Raw genomic sequence first — 19,479 nt, forward strand, 5'->3', positions numbered from 1 at the left:
CTCCATAATCTTCTCAGGAAGTAGAGGCGCTGATGTGCTTTCTTTGTAATTGCATCAGTGTTCTTGGACCAGGAGAGATCTTCATAAAAATGCACGCCCAGGAATTTGAAGCTCTTGACCCTTTCAACCATCGACCCGTTGATATAAATGGGGCTGTGGGTCCCCCTCCTACTCCTTCCAAAGTCCACAATCAGTTCCTTGGTTTTGCTGGTGTTGAGGGCCAGGTTATTGCGCTGGCACCATATGGACAGTTGCTCGATCTCTCTTCTATACTCGGACTCATCCCCATCAGTGATACGCCCCACAACAGTGGTGTCGTCAGCGAACTTGATGATGGAGTTCGCACTGTGACTGGCTACGTAGTCTTGAGTATAGAGGGAGTACAGCAGGGGGCTGAGCACGCAGCCTTGAGGTGCTCCCGTGCTGATTGTTACCAAGGCTGACACATTTCCACCAATACGAACAGACTGTGGTCTGTGAATGAGGAAGTCAAGGATCCAGTTGCAGAGGGATGCGCAGAGACCCAGTTCTGCGAGTTTGGTAACCAGCTTGGAGGGGATGATTGTGTTGAATGCCGAGCTGTAATCAATGAATAACAGCCTGACATATGAGTTTTTGTTGTCCAAGTGGTCCAGAGCGGAGTGGAGGGCCAGCGAGATCGCATCCACCGTTGATCTGTTGTGGAGGTAAGCGAACTGCAGTGGGTCCAGGTGTTTTGTGGTATGAGTTGATTTGCGTCATAATCAACCTCTCAAAGCACTTCATCACCACAGACGTTAGTGCCACTGGTCGATAGTCATTGAGGCATGTCACCTTGCTCTTCTTGGGCTCCGGTATAATTGATGCCCTTTTAAAGCAGGTGGGAACCTCAGACCTCAGAAGTGAGAGGTTGAAAATGTCCGTACAAACTCCAGCCAGTTGGTCCGCACAGGTTTTTAGAACACGACCGGGTATGTCATCAGGTCCAGGAGCTTTTCGGGGGTTCACCCCTCTGAAGGATTTCCTGACGTCGGCCTCTGTGACTGAGACTGAAATGCCATCACAGCGAATGGGGGCTCTGGAAGGCACATCAGTATTCTCCCTGTCAAAGCGTGCGTAAAACGCATTGAGCTCGTCAGGGAGTGATGTTTCACCGACATTCGAGCTGCCTCCTGATTTCGCCTTGTAGGAAGTGATTGCATTCAGACCCTGCCACAGCTGCCGAACATCTGTCTCATCCTCCAGTTTGGAGCAGAAGTCCCTTTTGGCCTTTTTGATGGCCTTACCAAGGTCGTATCTGGACATCTTGTAGACCTCTGTGTCTGCGGACATGAATGCCCGGTGTCTGGTCTTCAGAACAGTGCGGATCTCAAAGTTCATCCAAGGCTTCTAGTTAGGAAACACTCAGAAGGTTTCTGTAGGGATGCAGTCCTCCACACATTTCTTTACGAAGTCTGTAACGACTGTGGCGCATTCGTTCAGGTCCGTTGCCGAGTCCTTGAACATTTCCCAGTCTACAGACTCCAAACAGTCCTGGAGTTGTTCTTCTGCCCCCCCCCCCCCCCCGACCAGCTCTGTGCTGTCCTCACTTCTGGGGGTGGGCTCTTCAATTGCTGCCTGTAGGCAGGAAGAAGCAGCACCGCGGTATGGTTGGACTTGCCGAAGTGAGGGCGAGGGATAGAACGATAGGCATTCTTGATGGTGGTGTAGCAGTGGTCGAGGGTGTTAGGTCCTCTGGTGCAGCAGGAGACATGTTGATGGAAGTTTGTGAGCGATTTCTTCAGTTTGGCTTTATTGAAGTCCCCAGCAATGGTGGTAAATGCCTCGGCGTAAGACGTCTGGTGTTTGTTGACCATGGCCTGCAGCTCCTCCAGTGCCAGACGGACGTCTGCCTGGGGTGGGATGTAGACCGTGGTCAGCATGATGGAGGTGAATTCCCTCGGGAGATAGAAGGGACGGCACTTCACCGCCAGTTGTTCCAGGTGTGGAGAGCAGGAGTTGGACAGGACTGCCATGTCTGAGCACCACGCAGAGTTGACCATGAGGCAGACGCCCCCTCCTCTCCCTTTCCCAGAGGCCAGTGTACGGTCCATGCGATGGATGGAGAACCCTTCAGGCTGGACCGCTGTGTCTGGGGAGCTGTGGGTGAGCCATGTTTCTGTGAAACAGAACACAGAGCATTCCCCGAAACATTGTCGGACCATTCCCTCCATAGATGCCGCCTGACCCGCTGAGTTCCTGGTGTGTTTAGTTCAGTACGTCTCCCAGAGTGTTCTACATAGAAACATAGAAAATAGGTGCAGGAGTAGGCCATTCGGCCCTTCGAGCCTGCACCGCCATTCAATATGATCATGGCTGATCATCCAACTCAGTATCCTGTACCTGCCTTCTCTCCATACCCCCTGATCCCTTTAGCCACAAGGGCCACATCTAACTCCCTCTTAAATATAGCCAATGAACTGGCCTCAACTACCTTCTGTGGCAGAGAATTCCACAGATTCACCACTCTCTGTGTGAAAAATGTTTTTCTCATCTCGGTCCTAAAAGACTTCCCCCTTATCCATAAACTGTGACCCCTTGTTCTGGACTTCCCCAACATCGGGAACAATCTTCCTGCATCTAGCCTGTCCAACCCCGTAAGAATTTTGTACGTTTCTATAAGATCCCCCCTCAATCTTCTAAATTCTAGCGAGTACAAGCCGAGTCTATCCAGTCTTTCTTCATATGAAAGTCCTGACATCCCAGGCTTACAAGACAGCAAAATCCTCCATTTGGGGGGAACTGGAATAAAAGATGACGTTAGTTCCGAGCATTTACATCACATGGAGCGGGATTGGGCCGAATGGCCTTGTTATGTAAAATCTTCAGTCGTTTCCAAATGATTTCCTTTCTGGGAGCAGAAAAATGGGATCGCAGACATCGGCACCTCTGTCCAGTTCAAATACTAACTTTCCTGATTGAAATGACCAACACTTGTATTTGGAATCATCTGCTTTTCTATCTTAAAAAAGTGTATGTTTTATAGATAAGTATGTGGTTGTGGTGTTGACACGAGCTGCAGCTGAAGAACATTGTGGGACTGACGGAGATGAAGGGGAACAATGACTGGAGGCCTGGGATAGCACAGAGGTACTAGACACAGATTGTAGTGGCCATTTGGCCTGTTTTGCATGTCATTGAGGATGGCATGTGCCTTTAAATTTTAGACTGCCCGTTATAATGTGGGTGGGATTTATGACGAGTTTTTGGGCGTGTTTGGAGCTAAGATGCTTGCGCAGAAGTTTAGTTTTTAGTGTTTAAGAAGGAACTGCAGATGCTGGAAAATCGAAGGTAGACAAAAAGGCTGGAGAAACTCAGCGGGTGCAGCAGCGTCTATGGAGCGAAGGAAATAGGCAACGTTTCGGGCCGAAACCCTTCTTCAGACTGATCGGGGGTGGGGGGGGGGGGGGAGAAGGAAGGAAAAAGGAGGAGGAGCTCGAAGGCTGGGGGATGGGAGGAGACAGCAGGAGGGCTGAGGGATGGGAGGAGATAGCAAGGACTAACAAAATTGGGAGAATTCCATGTTCATGCCCCCAGGATGCAGACTCCCCAAGCGGAATATGAGGTGCTGTTCCTCCAATTTCCGGTGTTGCTCACTCTGGCCATGTTTTTAGTGTCGTTTGGAGAGCGCGGGAAGAAGGTTAACCCTTTGACCATGCGGGCCACATGCGGGACCATGCCAGATCATGGGAGTTTTAAAGGAGACCATGCCAGTGTTACAGAGACACGAGGAGTTTTCTAATGTTTAAAGTAATAAGCTGGAGTTCGATGAAGATTGTAGTAACGAGTTGGAAGAAATTTGGACGTATCTTACTATTTTCTATCGACAATAAAGCATTTATTCATCAAAAGACTGTGTTTTGAATCTGTGAAGAAGTTCTGAAGGTCTCTGTGAGTGAGCTCGCATGCGTTTCGAAAACACCCCCTTCAACCATTCTCATCCAGTTAGCGGCTAGGGTGCTAATTACCTGAAAGATATGAAAATCTGTCGCTACAGAGATAATGCACAAATAGGCTGTGGGCCGAGGAGCTATTTCCTTCAAGTTCGTGACCCAACTCACAGAACTACCTGAATGTTTAACATATTGTGTTAAAATATTATATAAATCACACCTGACACCTGAAACTCGTCGACACCAAAACCTGCACATTTTTAAAAAATATGCGAAAAACGTCCAATTTTCCGAGTAGTAATTGTCCGATCAATGTACGTTTGACATTGAGGTCGGACGCAAATTGACCAATCCCGCATTTGTTTTATGGTCGCTGGGCAGCGAGGACCCTGGGATCATGGCTACCTCCTCATTACATCAAAACAATAACAAGGTTTCTAAATGGACAAGCTGGGAGTTACAGAGTTCAGTTTATTGTCACGTGTACCGAGGTACAGTGGAAAGCTTTTGTTGCATGCTAACCAGTCAGCGGAAAGACAATACAGGATTACAATTGAGCCGTGCACAGTGTATAACGCTTACTGCAAGATAAAGCCAGTGAAGTCTGATCAAGGATGGTCACCAATGAGGTAGATAGTAGTTCAGCACTGCTTGCTCTCTAGTTGTGGTAGGATGATTCAGTTGCCTGATAACAGCTGGGGAGAAACTGTCCCTGAATCTGGAGGTGTGCGTTTCACACCCATTGCCCGATGGGAGAGGGGAGAAGAGGGAGTGACCAGGGTGTAACTCATCCTTGATTATGCTGATGGCTTTGCCATTTAAATCTTTCCCCTCTCACATTAAGCCTGCCTGTGCCCTATAATGCACCCCTACCCCTGGGAAAAAGACTGTGATTTTATAAACCTGTTTCAGGGAAAACAATCCCCGCCTACAGCCTCCTCATAACTCAAGGCCCCCGATTCCACCAACACCCGTGTCAACATTTTCTGTATCCTCTCTGGTTTTTATCATTTTTCCTATAAACTGCACACAACCACGATCCAACTGCGATTGTACCATCTTAGTTTAGTTTAGACACACATTGCGGAAACAGGCCCTTCGGCCCATCGATCAGTGAGCCCCCCACATTGGCACTATCCTGCACACACTCGGGACAATTTACATTTATCAGGCCAATCAACCTACAAGTCTTTCGAGCGTGGGAGAAAACCGAAGATCTCGGAGGTCACGAGGCGAATGCAAACTCCACACAGACAGCACCCGTAGTCAGGAACAAACCCAGGTCTGTGGCGCTGTGAAGTGTTGTAAGGCAGCAACTCTACTGCTGCACCACCACGCCGCACATCTGCCGTGACTGTACATCTTCTTGTTTCGTTGTAATGTAACGTCCCAACTCCTGTACTCAGTAACCACAAAGTGCTAAGTATCTCAGAGTGTCAGGTAGCATCTCTGGAAGACATGGGTGGCACAGCAGTAGAGTTGCTGCCTCACAGCGCCAAAGGCCCAGGCTTGTAAAACGTGTCACAGTTGTGAGTTAAGAAAGCTGTAAAGTTTGATTAACTGTATTGGAGGGAATTAAACAAACTGCTCCTCACCATCAGCGTTGGACCATGCGGAACAAACTGCAGCTCCGCATGCAACACTGCAACCTTCACCACTTCCTCCAAAAGGACCCAACCACAACCGCCCCTCCAGCCCTGGTCCACGCATCCACCCATGGCATCACTACTTGCCCCTGCAACGTACTTCTTCCCTCACCTCCATCCAATTACCTGTAGAGGTCTTCCAGGTTCACCTGCACCTTCGCCAACCTTGACTGTTGCATTGGTCACTCAGGGCTGTATAGTGCTCTGGTGAGACCACATCTGGAGTATTGCGTACAGTTTTGGTCTCCGAATTTGAGGAAGGACATCCTTGTGATTGAGGCAGTGCAGCATAGGTCCACGAGATTGATCCCCGGGATGGCGGGACTGTCATATGAGGAAAGATTGAAAAGACTAGGCTTGTATTCACTGGAGTTTAGAAGGATGAAGGGATGGGGGGGGGGGGGTCTTATAGAAACATATAATATTATAAAAGGACTGGACAAGCTAGATGCTGGAAAAATGTTCCCAATGTGGGGCGAGTCCGGAACCAGGGGCCACAGTCTTAAAATAAAGGGGAGGCCATTTAAGACTGAGGTGAGAAAAAACTTTTTCACCCAGAGTTGTGAATTTATGGAATTTCCTGCCACAGAGGGCAGTGGAGGCCAAGTCAATGGATGGATTTAAGAGAGAGTTAGATAGAGCTCTAGGGGCTAGTGGAGTCAAGGGATATGGGGAGAAGGCAGGCACGGGTTATTGATAGGGGACGATCAGCCATGATCACAACGAATGGCGGTGCTGGCTCGAAGGGCTGAATGGCCTCCTCCTGCACCTATTTTCTATGTTTCTGTTTCATGCCGAGGGCTCCTCAACGTCAGCGAGACCAAGCACGGACCCAGAGCACCCGTGTTCTCACTTTCCAATGGGCATCTTGATCTCTGGTCACCTCTCGATTCCCACACCGGCCTCCTTCACTGCCACACCGACTCAGGCCAAACTCAAACAGCCCACAACCCCACGGTAAATCAGATTGAACGCCCCATTTCCTGATGACTATCTCTCCCCCCCTCCGTTTCCATCCCACTGACTGACCCAAGGATCTCTCTCTCTCCCTCTCTTCCCCCCCCCCTCTACCCTCCCCCCCCCTCTCTCTCCCCCCCCCCCCCCCCCCCCCGACAATCCATCATCCTTCCCCAACCTGGTTCCAACCCCTACCCTCCACTTGGCTCCAATGGACTAATCTGCCCTTTGGTCCTTCCCCCCACTTCACTTCAAGAGTTCAGAGTCTTTCCTTTGAACATCACAGAGCACACTTTCAAGGTGTCCTATTTTAGGCCAACATAAACATTACAATTCATCAGTCCCCTCACCCCACAAAATATCAGTTTCCACCCATCACCCACCCTCCCTCTCACTTCTATCTACCGAGGATCTACACTCAGTCCTGATCTATAAAATATCAGTTTATTTGTACTTTATCAGTTTATTTATTCATGTGTGTATATATTTATACAATGGTATATGGACACACTAATCTGTTCTGTATTCATGCCTTCTATATTCTGTTGTGCTGAAGCAAAGCAAGAATTTCATTGTCCTATCTGGGACACATGACAACAAACTCTCTTGAATCTTGAATACAGGGTCCCAGGCCAACCCCTTTTGACCCCACAGATAATGCTTAACCTACTGAGCTCATGCAGCAGTTTGAACGCTCCAGATTCCAGCATTGGCAGCCTCTTGCAACCTCAAGCTGTACAAACCAATGGATAGTGGCCCGAGCCAGTTCTAACACTAGATGATTTGAGAGAGTTTCATTGTAGCTCTCGGTAAACATGACCCTTCAACCCACCGAGTCCGCGCCGACCAGCGATCCCCGCACACCAGAACTATCCTACACACACTGGGGACAATTTACAATTTTACCGAAGCCAATTAACCTACAAACCTGTACGTCTTTGGAGTGTGGGAGGAAGCCGGAGCACCTGGAATAAACCCATGTGGTCACCGGGAGAACTTCAAACAGTACCGGGATCAAAGCCAGGTTTCTGCCACTGAGGCAGCAACTCTACCGCTGCACCACCGTGCCACTCTTAAATATAATGAATTGGCATCACCATTGACACCACCACTGGTACAATGGTAGACAAAAATGCTGGAGAAACTCAGCGGGTGAGGCAGCATCTATGGAGCAAAATAATAGGCGCTGTTTTGCTGAATAGGTGACCGTCACACCTATTCCTTCGCTCCATCGATGCTGCCTCACCCGCTGAGTTTCTCCAGCATTTTTGGTTACCTTCGATTTTTCCAGCATCTGCAGTTCCTTCTTAAACACGGGTACAATGGGATATTTTGCAATGACAATAGGGATGTGATCTGGGATAAAATAATATTCTCCAATGATTAGCCTCACACAACCCACCTCCTCCCGTGTCTTCATGATAAGGATGCCCAAGGCACAGAGTGTGGAAACAGGCCCATCGGCCCAACATGTCCCAGCTACACTAGTCCCACCAGCTTGTGTTTGGTCCATATCCCTCCAAACCTGTCCTATCCATGTACCTGTCTAACAGTTTCTTCAACGTTGGGATATTCCCAGCCTCAACTACCTCCTCTGGCAGCTCGTTCCATACACACGCCACCCTTTGTGTAAATAAAGTTACCTCTCAGATTCCTATTTAATCTTTTCCCCTTCACCTCGAACCTATGTGCTCTGGTGCCCGATTCCCCTACTCTGGGCATGTATCTAGCTGATCTATTCCTCTCATGCATGTGTCAGAACAGGATTCTCAGGAGGGTTTTATTATTATACATTATACAAAAAGGAAGTACAAGAAGGGTTCTAACATGTGCTTTTAAAAGGGAGTACAAACAGTACAAAACATGTTAAAGGTTAACTGGGACAAAGGCAAATGTAGAGAGCTTGCTGCGGAGGCTGCAGAGGCTGAACTGCCCATTCTGCAGCTCAGGTGCCACCATACAGGCCTCCTCTCATCAAACACAGTCCACAAGTCAGAGCCGAGCATTGTCGGGCAGGGGGTGCGGGCGGGGGGGGGGGGGGGGGGGGAGTGCGGGCAGGGGGGGGGGGGGGTGCGGGCAGGGGGGGGTGCAGGCAGGGGGGGGGGGGGGGGAGGAGATGGCGTCAATTAGAATCCATGGACTTTGAGTTGCTCCTCCTTCACAATGCCAACCTGCAGGTCAAATGAAACGGCAGCTTTAGTAACATAACAACATCCCACATTCTTCCCAGTTGACTGGGGTTTATTGTCACGTGTACAGAGGCAGAGTGAAAAGCTTCTGTTGCGTGCTATGCACTCAACGGAAAGACAAAATGCGATTACAATGGAGCCGTTTACAGTGGACAGATACATAAGGGGACGTAGACAAAAGTGCTGTAGAAACTCAGCGGGTGCAGCAGCATCTACGGAGCGAAGGAAATAGGCAACGTTTCGGGCCGAAACCCATCTTCAGACTGATGTAGGGTGGGCGAGGAGCAGAAAGGAGAAAGGAAGAGGAGGAGCCAGAGGGCTGAGGGAGAGCTGAGAAGGGGAGGAGACAGCAAAGACTACCAGAAATTGGAGAATTCAATGTTCATGCCGCTAGGGTGCAGACTGCCCAAGCAGAATATGAGGTGCTGCTCTTCCAATTTCCGGTGGCGCTCATTCTGGCCATGGAGGAGGCCCTGGACAGAGAGGTTAGATTCGGAATGGGAGGGGGGGTTGAAGTGCTGAGCCACCGGGAGATCAGGTTGGTTAATGCGGACATGAGATGGGAATAACGTTTAGTACCAGTTCATAATTAAAGAAATATTGTTGAAGGAGTAGGGTGGGGCAACGGTCGATCTGCTCCTGTGCCGAGCATGCAAATAATCGCTTGGGTTGGGCACCCGCCCAGATATGTGGAACAAGGCAAAAGCAGAGCCAATGCCGTCAACACAACACCCATCCTTGCTCAAAGTCACCCAAACCACTCACCGGGCCATTCACCACCTCCTGGGGGCGAGAGGGAGGGAATTCACAACCCAGGTCCACAAGGCGTTGGTGGACTAGATATTGGATTAATTTAATTTAGTGATACGGCGCGGACAACAGAATCCGCGCCGTCCAGCGATCCCCGCACATCAACACTACCCTACGCACTCGGGACAATTTACACTTTCATCCAGCCAATTAACCTACAAACCTGCACGTCTCTGGAATGTGGGAGGAAACCGGAGTTTCCGGAGAAAACCCACACACACACACACATACACATAGACAAAATGCTGGAGTAACTCAGCAGGTTCGGCAACATCTCTGGAGAACATGGATAGGTGATGTTTTAAGGGATTGTGTGACTTCGTTAGCAAACCAGAACCATGACTCAGGATTCCAGCATCAGCAGTTCGTTGTGTCTCCATTAAAGTACACGTCCACCACCGATTTTCCAGCGCTCTTGGTTCCAAGAGCCTTTATGGACGAACCGATTTGCCAGGCGCCTCCGCGAGGACTCCAACGGAACTGGGATGGTCCAACTAGGCTGCCGAGTAACTGGGATAACCGGCAAAGTCGGCGTTGGGACCGGATCTGCCACTCCAGCCGTGCCAGAGTTCCGGAGCCCCGGACAGAGGTGACAAATTCAACCCGCCGATCGGCATGGAAGCCCCACTGCCTCACCCAGCCTAGGCCCCACATTTTCAGGGGGACTTAACATAGAAACATAGAAAATAGGTGCAGGAGGAGGCCATTTGGCCCTTCGAGCCAGCACGGCCAGCGGTGGGGGATCATGTGGGCTCTTGTGATTTAAGGACAAGTTGCTGGACAATTGACCGTGGAGCTGCATTCGCCATTTTAAGAGCGTAGAAATCCGTTACAAGATGACTTCCATTGACAGGTCAAAGTGTACATTGCACGGAGGCAACAGCGACAGGTATGTAGTTTTGTGAAGCAGTTATTACCTCCACCAGAAACTTGCAGATGTTTTTGCGCTGGTCTCCTTGCAGCTGGATCACCTCCCCGTACTCTGGATGTTCGATCACAGTGCCATTGCAGGCAAATTGCTGCAAGAACAGCACAGCTTAGTTTAGTTTAGAGATACAGCGCGGAAACAGGCCCTTCAGTCCGGGACGACCAGCGATCCCCGCACACTAACACTATCCTCTACACACTAGGGACAATTTACAATTTTACCGAAGCCACTTATCCTACAAACCTGCACGTCTTTGTAGTGTGGGAGGAAACCGGAGCACCCAGAGAAAACCCACACAGGTCACGGGGAGAATGTGCATACTCCGTACAGACAGCACCGTAGTCAGGATTGAACCTGGGTCTCTGGTGCTGTGAGGCAGTGACTACCGCTGCGCCACCGTGATGAATCTAATGAGACGGATGGTCATATTATCTGTGGCCATCTCCCCGCAGGCTCTGACTTTCCAGAGAAAATGATCCAAGTTTGTCCAACCTCCCATTCATTATTTCCCACCAAAACCCCCCCCCCCCCCCCCCCGGTACTTTCCCCTGCAATGCAGGAGATGCAACACCTGTCCCTTTACCTCCCCCTTCAACTCCATCCAAGGACCCAAACAATCTTTCCAGGTGAGGCAGAGGTTCACCTGCACCTCCTCCAACCTCATCTACCAGGTGTCAACTTCTCTACATCGGCAAGACCAAGCGCAGGCTTGGCGATCGTTTAGCTTAACACCTCCGCTCAGTCCATCTTAACGAACCTGATCTCCCGGTGGCTCAGCACTTGAACCCCCCCTCCCATTCCCAATGTGACCTTTCTGTCCAAGGCCTCCTCCATTGTCAGAGTGAGGCCCAGCGCAAATTGGAGGAACAGCTCCTCATATTCCGCATGGGTTAACATTGACTTCTCTAACTTCAGATAGCCTTTGCTTTCTCTTTCCATCCCCTTCCCAGTTCTCCCACTAGTCTTACAGTCTCCGACTAGATTCTATCTTTGTCCCGCCTTGACCCCTGACATCAGTCTGAAGAAGGGTCTCGACCCGAAAAGTCGCCCATTCCTTCTCTTCAGAGATGCTGCCTCATCTGCTGAGTTACTCCAGCATTTTGTGTCGACCTTTGATTTAACCCAGTATCTGCAGTTCTTCCTTACACGCTGTCCTTATACCCGATACCCTGTAATTCTGGCATTATTCTGGTAAACCTCTTCTGCACCCTCTCCAAAGTCTCCATGTCCTGATGTAATGGAGAGGCCAGATCTACATTAACACAAAGTACTGGAAACTCAAATCTGGCATCATGTGTGGGGAGAAACTCATGGTTTGTTTCTGCAACACTGCAGAAGATGAAGACATAACAGTGATAACACTCTCTCCACAATGTTGCCCGACTTGCTGCATTTTAGATTTCTTTCAGTTTGATTTTTCATTCCATTAATATCCTTGTTTAGTCTAAAGCCTTTCTCGGCTCAATTTCTAAACTTCCCATCTCACATTTACATTCAAACCAGGACCTATAGTTCTGGGACACTAACACGAGTTATGAATGAAACGCCCAAACCAAACGTCACCTACAAACCGGGTAACTGCTTGATGACAAAGATTCCAACCACAGGGGGTCTGAAGTTTCCGTGAGGTTGTCTACAAACTCCCCCCAACTTTGCCTTGTACCTCAGTTTACAATAGCAACGGCTGCTGTGAGATTAACTCTGACAGTAAAGTACACAGAATATTAATACAACATGGCAATAGGTCCATCAACCCACCACGTCCTACCTTCATAAGATCTCGGAGCAGAATTAGGCCATTCGGCCCATCAAGTCCATTCCGCTATTCAATCATGGCTGATCTATCATCCCCTCCTAACCCCATTCTCCTACCTTCTCCCCATAACCCGACACCTGTACTAATCAAGAATCTATCAATCCCCAATTTACAAATTGACTTGGCTTAGACAGCTGAATGCGGCAATTAATCCCACCCGTGCTGAAAATTAAACTGGGCAACTGCCTGCACATGGTCCCAGCTCTCATTCCTGGCCAGTTCAATGTCCAGCAATATACCTTTCAACATTGTTGAAGAAAGGTGTCGACCCAAAAGATCACCCGTTCCTTCTCTCCGGAGACGCTGCCGGTCCCACTGAGTTACTCCAGCATTTTGTGTCTATCTACCTTTAAACATTGCTGCTTCTACTTGCCCAGACGACTCCATACACTGGCTCTGTGTACTGCTGCCGTACACTTGTACTGTATCGGAGATGCTTATTTAATATGTAACCAAGTGCTTATGTGTCGTGATACTTGTACTGAACTGTGAACAGAAATGCATTTCACTGTACCTCAGTCCAGTGCATTCAGACCCCTTCACTTTTTCCACAATTTGTTACACTGCAGCCTTATTCTAAAATGGATTAAATTCATTTTTTTTAATCATCAATCTACACACAATACCTCATAATAAACAAGTGAAAACAGGGGTTTAGAAATGTTTGCAAAGTAATTGAAAAGAAATAACTGAAATATCACATTTACATAAGTATTCAGACCCTTTACTCAGTACTTTGTTGAGGCACCTTTGGCAGCGATTACAGCCTCAAGTCTTCTTGGGTATGATGCTACAAGCTTGGCACACCTGTATTTGGGTAATTTCTCCCATTCTTCTCTGCAGATCCTCTCAAGCTCTGTCAGGTTGGATGGGGAGCGTCGATGTACAGCTATTTTCAGAGATGTTCGATCGGGTTCTGGCTGGGCCACTCAAGGACATTCACAGACTTGTCATGAAGCCACTCCTGCGTTGTCTTGGCTATGTTCTTAGGGTCGTTGTCCTGTTAGAAGGTGAACCTCCGCCCCAATCTGAGGTCCTGAACCCTCTGGAGCAGGTTTTCATCAAGGATCTCTCTACTTTGCTCCGTTCATTTTTCCCTCGATCCTGACTAGTCTCCCAGTTCCTGCCGCTGAAAAACATCCCCACAGCATGATGCTGCCACCACCATGCTTCACCGTAGGTATGGAATTGGACGGGTGATGAGCGGTGCCTGGTTTCCTCCAGACATGACGCTTGGCATTCAGGCCAAAGAGTTCAATCTTGGTTTCATCAGACCAGAGAATCTTGTTTCTCATGCCTTTTGGCAAACTCCAAGCGGGCTGTCATGTGCCTTTTACTGAGGAGTGGCTTCCATCTGGCCACTCTATCATAAAGGCCTGATTGGTGGAGTGTTGCAGATATAGTTGTCCTTCTGGAAGGTTCCACAGAGGAACTCTGGAGCTCTGTCAGAGTGACCATTGGGTTCATGGTCACCTCCCTGACCAAGGCCCTTCTCCCCCGATTGATCAGTTTGGCCGGGCGGCCAGCTCTATGAAGAGTCCTGGTGGTTCCAAAGTTCTTCCATTTAAGAATGACGGAGGCCACTGTGCTCTTCAGGATCTGCAATGCTGCAGACATTGTTTTATACCCTTCCCCAGATCTGTGTCTCAACACAATCCTGTCTCAGAGGTCTACGGACAATTCCTTCGTCTTCACTGCTTGGTTTTTGTTCTGACATGCACTGTCAACTGTGGGACCTTATATAGACAGGTGTGTGCCTTTCCAAATCATGTCCAATCAATTTAATTTACCACTGGTGGACCAATCAAGTTGTAGAAACATCTCAAGGATAATCAATGGAAACAGGATGAACCTAAGCTCAATGTTGAGTCACAGCAAAGGGTCTGAATACTTATGTAAATGTGATATTTCAGTTATTTATACTTAATTACTTTGCAAACATTTCTAAACACCTGTTTTTGCTTCTTCATTCTGGGGTATTGTGTGTAGATTGATGATTTAAAAAAATGAGTTTAATCCATTTTAAAATAAGCCTGTAACGTAACAAAATGTGGAAAAAGTGCAGGGGTCTGAATACATTCTGAATGCACTGAATGACCACGCCCATGCCCTCTGGTATTCGACATTTCCTTCTGGGGAAAAGGATTGCCAATGTACCCCAATGCTACCCAATCCAGACAACATCTGCAGAATCCCTTCTGTATCCCCATGTAATGCAGCCACCAGAACTACACAATAGACAATAGGTGCAGGAGTAGGCCATTCAGCCCTTCGAGCCAGCACTGCCATTCAATGTGATCAAGGCTGATCATTCCCAATCAGTACCCCGTTCTTGCCTTCTCCCCATATCCCCTGACCCCGCTATCTTTAAGAGCCCTATCTAGCTCTCTCTTGAAAGCATCCAGAGAACAGTTCTGAGGCAGAGAATTCCACAACAATACACAACTATAATACTCAATAGATAGACACAAAAGCTGGAGTAACTCAGACAGCATCTCTGGAGAAATGAAGAGGTGGCATTTTGCGTTGAGACTCTTCTTCAGACAGGATATGGGGAAAGGGAAACTAGAGATATACAGAACAAATGAATGAAAGATATACAAAGAAGTAACGATGATAAAGGGAACAGGCCAGCGTTAGCCGAGGCCTCGGTGAGAACCAGTTGCGGACTATGAGACTCTACAGGACGGCTTTGAAGTCAATACACCAACTAGGGAGGGGGAGGGGCAGGGAGACAGGGGATGCAAGGGTAACTTGAAGTTAGATAAATCAATATTCATACCCCTGGGCTGTAAGCTGCATAATGGGAAATACAAGATGCTGTTCCTCCAATTTGCATTTGGTCTCAGTCTGACAATGGAGGTGGCCCAGGACAGAAAGGTCAACTGACAAGGGCTAGCATGGCCCATGCCTCCTGTAGGGCAGAAGGGTTTTACCTTTTTGAAGTGCTTGACGAGTTTCTTCTTGTCATAATCATCAGCAATGCCTTGGACGGTGGTGAGGGTTTTCCGACCGTTCCTCTGTTGGATCCTTATGTGAATATAGTCTTCAGTCCCAGATGGGAGGAGATCATCACCCTTAAGTGCATCAGCAAAGGGATCTGCAACGGCAATAGAGTCACAGTGTGGAAACAGGCCCTTCATCCCAACTCACACAAACCAACCAACATTTTCTTTTCCCCACACAGTGAATCTGTGGAACTCTCTGCCACAGAAAGTAGTTGAGGCCAGTTCATTGGCTACATTTAAGAGGGAGTTAGATGTGGCCCTTGTGGCTAAAGAGATCAGGGGGTATGGAGAGAAGGCAGGTACAGGATACTGAGATGGTTGAACAGCCATGATCATATTGAATGGCGGTGCAGGCTCGAAGGGCCGAATGGCCTACTCCTGCACCTATTTTCTATGTTTCTAACATGCTCCATCTGCACTAGTCCCACCTGCCCATGTTTGGCCCATACCCCTCTAAACCTGGCTAATTGTCCCTGCCTCAACTACCTCCTCCAGCAGCTCGTTCCACACACCCATCACCCCCCAAGAAAAAGTTACCCCTCAGATTCCGATTAAATCTTTCTCCATTAACCTGAAACTAAGCCGTCTAGTCCTCGATTACCCTACTCTGGGCCAGAGACTCTGTGATTCCACCCGATCTATTCCTCTCATGATTTTATACACCTCTATAAGATCACCACTCATCTTCCTGTGCTCCAGCGAATAGTTCCAGCCTGCTCAACCTCTCCTTATAACTCAGACCCTAATGGCTCCTATACAGTTACGAATGCATTGAAAAAAATTCCAAAACTTAATGTTGGAAACTGGGGAGAATGCAAAGTGGAGAAACTTCCTCTTGGAGAAGATGCAAAAGTTGCAAGGTTGGACAATAGTCTCAACACGAGAGGCATCACCCAACCAAGCGGGAGAGCTGCCATCTCAAAATACCAGAAACCCAGGTTTAATCCCAACCTCGGGTGCTGCCTACGTGGAGTTTGCACGTTCCCCCTGTGATCGCATGGGTTTCAACAGACAATAGGTGCAGGAGTAGGCCATTCGGCCCTTCGAGCCAGCACCGCCATCCAATGCGATAATTTCCTCCAAGTGTTCTGGTTTCCTCCCACATCCCAAAGATGTGTAGGTTTGTAGGTTAACTGACCTCTGTAAACTGCTCCTAGCACATAGGGAGTGGATGCAAGGGGGGAGGGGGAAGAAATAGAAAAAAAAAGCTGTCTTGCAAGAAAACAGTTACATGTAACCTCCCTGCAACATGTGCCAAGGTATAGCTTTTCATTGTCCCTCAGTACACACGACCATAAACTAAACTAAAACATTTGCAAACAGGTGATCGATGATTGGCATGGGCTTGGTGGGCCAAAGGGCCTGTTTCCCATGCTCTATCTTTCCATCAAAACCAGAGGGAGAGAATACAGGAACACACTAATAACCCACTACCCCAACAACAGAAATCCCCAGAGATTCAGCATCTGGATCACCAAGGCCCCCAAGTTCCTCAGTCTGAACAAGGGTCTCGACACAAAACGTCACCTATTCCTTTTCTCCACAGATGCTGCCTGACCCGCTGAGTTACGCAAGCATTTTGTGTCTATCCCAAATTCCCACACTTCCTGGAGAATGTTAACATCATAAGACAACGGGCAGCAGCAGCAGCACAACTGGAAGAGCCTTGGGTTTCGGCCCGAAACGTTGCCCATTTCCTTCGCTCCATAGATGTTGCTGCACCCGCTGAGTTTCTCCAGCACTTTTGTCTACCTTCGATTTTCCAGCATCTGCAGTTCCTTCTTAAAGTCTCTTTTTTTTTTTTTAAATAGCTACAAGTATACTTTTGTTCCTTGCAAACTAAAATGACAAAAGACTATGTTTCATTGTTTGCCAGAGTATCATTGCCCAGGTTTCTCTACGACCAGTCACTTGCTAGTTTCATGGCCACGACATGAAACTGACAGACAATGGCACCAGGCCACTGCAGGGAGGTTACATGGTAACAGTGTTTTCTTCCAAGGCAGCTTTTTTACTGCACGTCAGTTTCCAAAGTTAATTGATTGCCTACTAAACTCCCAATGAAAGCAACATTACACCAACAATTACATCCAATTATCACACATTATCAATGTAATGTTTCTCAATCCATTAACCACTTTTAGCTTACCAGCATTGCAGAAACATCCCTTGTTGATTGAAAGATACAACATGGAAACAGGCCCTTCAGCCCACCAACCCTTGATACACACATTCACACTATTCTATGTTATCCCACATTTTCCCCATTCACTCCTAACAGTTGCAGAGGGTCAATTAACCTACAAACCCACTTGTCTTTGGGATGTGGGAGGAAACCAGAGCAACTCAGAGGAAATCCACACAATCACAAGGATTGCGATATATATACACACAACACACCTTTTCTTTTCCCTCTCTCGTTTGTCATATGATATTACGTTTACATATTCTGTTGTGCTGCAGCAAGTAAGAATGGACATATGCCAATAAAACACTCTCGACTCTCTCTTGACTCTTGGAGATCATGCAAACTCCACACAGCCAGCACCCGGGGACAGGATCGAACCCACAACTCCGGCACTGTGAGGCAGCATCTCCACAGGTTCAGTCTGAAGAAGGGTTTCGGCCCGAAACGTCGCCTATTTCCTTCGCTCCATAGATGCTGCTGCACCCGCTGAGTTTCCCCAGCAATTTTGTGTACCTTCGATATTCCAGCATCTGCAGTTCCCTTTTGAACACATCTCCACAGGTTAGTTTAGTTTGGATTAGAGTTACACGAGCCAAAGTACAGTGAATAACTTTTTGTTGCGCGCTACCCAGTCCGCAGCAATGCTACACAGGAAGACTATCATCGAATAGAGACACAAAATGATGATGCAACTCCAGTACTTTGTTTCTATCTTTGTTGTAATCCGGCATCTGCACAGTTCCTTCCCACACAGCGATTACAGTCGAGCCGTGACCGTCCACAGTGTACAGACACAGGATAAAGGGACAGATGTCCAGTGCAAGATCGACATTCAATTAACTTTAGTGCGGTCTGCAGCAGAGCTGGGCTGCAGCCGACCCGTCCCGTCCCATCCCATCCCATCCCGACCCGTCCCGTCCCGTCCCATCCCGACCCGTCCCGACCCGTCCCGGACTCACCGAAGCTGTGCAGGTTCTGGCAGGCGGACATACGCCGTGGCGGGCGGGTGTGAGCGAGTGTGCTGGAGGGAGGCGATGCGGTGCTGAGTCGTGTTGGGTCGTGCTGGGTTCGTGGCGGGTCGCGGTGGGTTGCAGCAGGTCGCGGTGCGCTCGGCGTGTACGAAACCTACTCCTGCTCTGCCCGCTCGCTGCGGACTGCGCCGCCCACCGCCACCGCGCCCTTATATAGACAGCGCCACGCCCGCCTTACGTCACCAACGCCGCACGCGTCAGCGGCCCTGTGACACGGCGCGACGGGTGTTGCTGACCCCGCGTTGCCGCCCGCTGGCATGTGACGCCACGTACAGGGCGGCCCGCCCTGGCCCCGCCCCTGGCCACACCCTCTGGCTCCGCCCCACCCCTGGTCCCGCCCCGCCCCCTGGTCTCCAACTGGCCCCGCCCCCTGGTCCCGCCCCTTTACTCGGTTTTTTTCTTTTTCTTTTCCTTGTTCTTTGTCACAGAGTGAAATACAGCATAATTTGCCCAACTGGCCCACACCGGCCCGCACCGGCCCGCACCGGCCCACACCGGCCCACACCGGCCCAACTCGCCCACACCGGCCCACACCGCCCCACACCGGCCCACACCGCCCCACACCGGCCCACACCGGCCCACACCGGCCCACACCGGCCCACACCGGCCCAACTCGCCCACACCGGCCCAACTCGCCCGCATCGGCCCGCACCGGCCCGCACCGGCCCAACTCGCCCGCACCGGCCCACACCGGCCCGCACCGGCCCGCACCGGCCCAACTGGCCCACACCGGCCCGCACCGGCCCGCACCGGCCCAACTCGCCCGCAGCGGCCCGCACCGGCCCGCACCGGCCCGCACCGGCCCGCACCGGCCCGCACCGGCCCGCACCGGCCCGCATCGGCCCGCACCGGCCCAATTGGCCCACACTGGCCCAACTAGCCCACACCGGCCCAACTGGCCCACACCGGCCCACACCGGCCCAACTGGCCCGCACCGGCCCAACTGGCCCACAACGGCCCACGCCGGCCCAACTGGCCCGCACCGGCCCAACTGG

At 49.7% G+C, this 19,479-nt stretch overlaps 1 protein-coding gene across 1 annotated transcript; it reads right to left on the reverse strand.

Annotated features, from left to right (window-relative positions):
- Nucleotides 1-8,278: 8,278 nt before the first annotated feature.
- Nucleotides 8,279-18,606, reverse strand: LOC116981774 (eukaryotic translation initiation factor 1b-like). Its single transcript, XM_033034851.1, has 5 exons — nucleotides 18,413-18,606; nucleotides 15,194-15,357; nucleotides 10,431-10,532; nucleotides 8,631-8,685; nucleotides 8,279-8,549 (listed from the first exon to the last, which is right to left on the reverse strand). Exons 1-4 carry the CDS (start codon nucleotides 18,441-18,443, stop codon nucleotides 8,641-8,643), a joined length of 342 nt encoding a protein of 113 aa, XP_032890742.1. The 5' UTR covers nucleotides 18,444-18,606; the 3' UTR covers nucleotides 8,279-8,549; nucleotides 8,631-8,640.
- Nucleotides 18,607-19,479: the final 873 nt, after the last annotated feature.

The sequence above is a fragment of the Amblyraja radiata genome, chromosome 16 (assembly GCF_010909765.2).
Source record: "Amblyraja radiata isolate CabotCenter1 chromosome 16, sAmbRad1.1.pri, whole genome shotgun sequence".
Classification (NCBI taxonomy): domain Eukaryota; kingdom Metazoa; phylum Chordata; class Chondrichthyes; order Rajiformes; family Rajidae; genus Amblyraja; species Amblyraja radiata.

Bases quoted from the DNA above. Each gene is read 5' to 3' on its own strand.
- LOC116981774 (XM_033034851.1), bottom strand. From the start codon at position 18,443: ATGTCCGCCTGCCAGAACCTGCACAGCTTCG. The intron at 10,533-15,193 runs GTAAAACCCTTC...CTGTTCTTGCAG, and splicing joins TCGTCAAGCACTTCAAAAAG to CAATTTGCCTGCAATGGCAC. The intron at 8,686-10,430 runs GTAATAACTGCT...TTTGACCTGCAG, and splicing joins TCTGCAAGTTTCTGGTGGAG to GTTGGCATTGTGAAGGAGGA.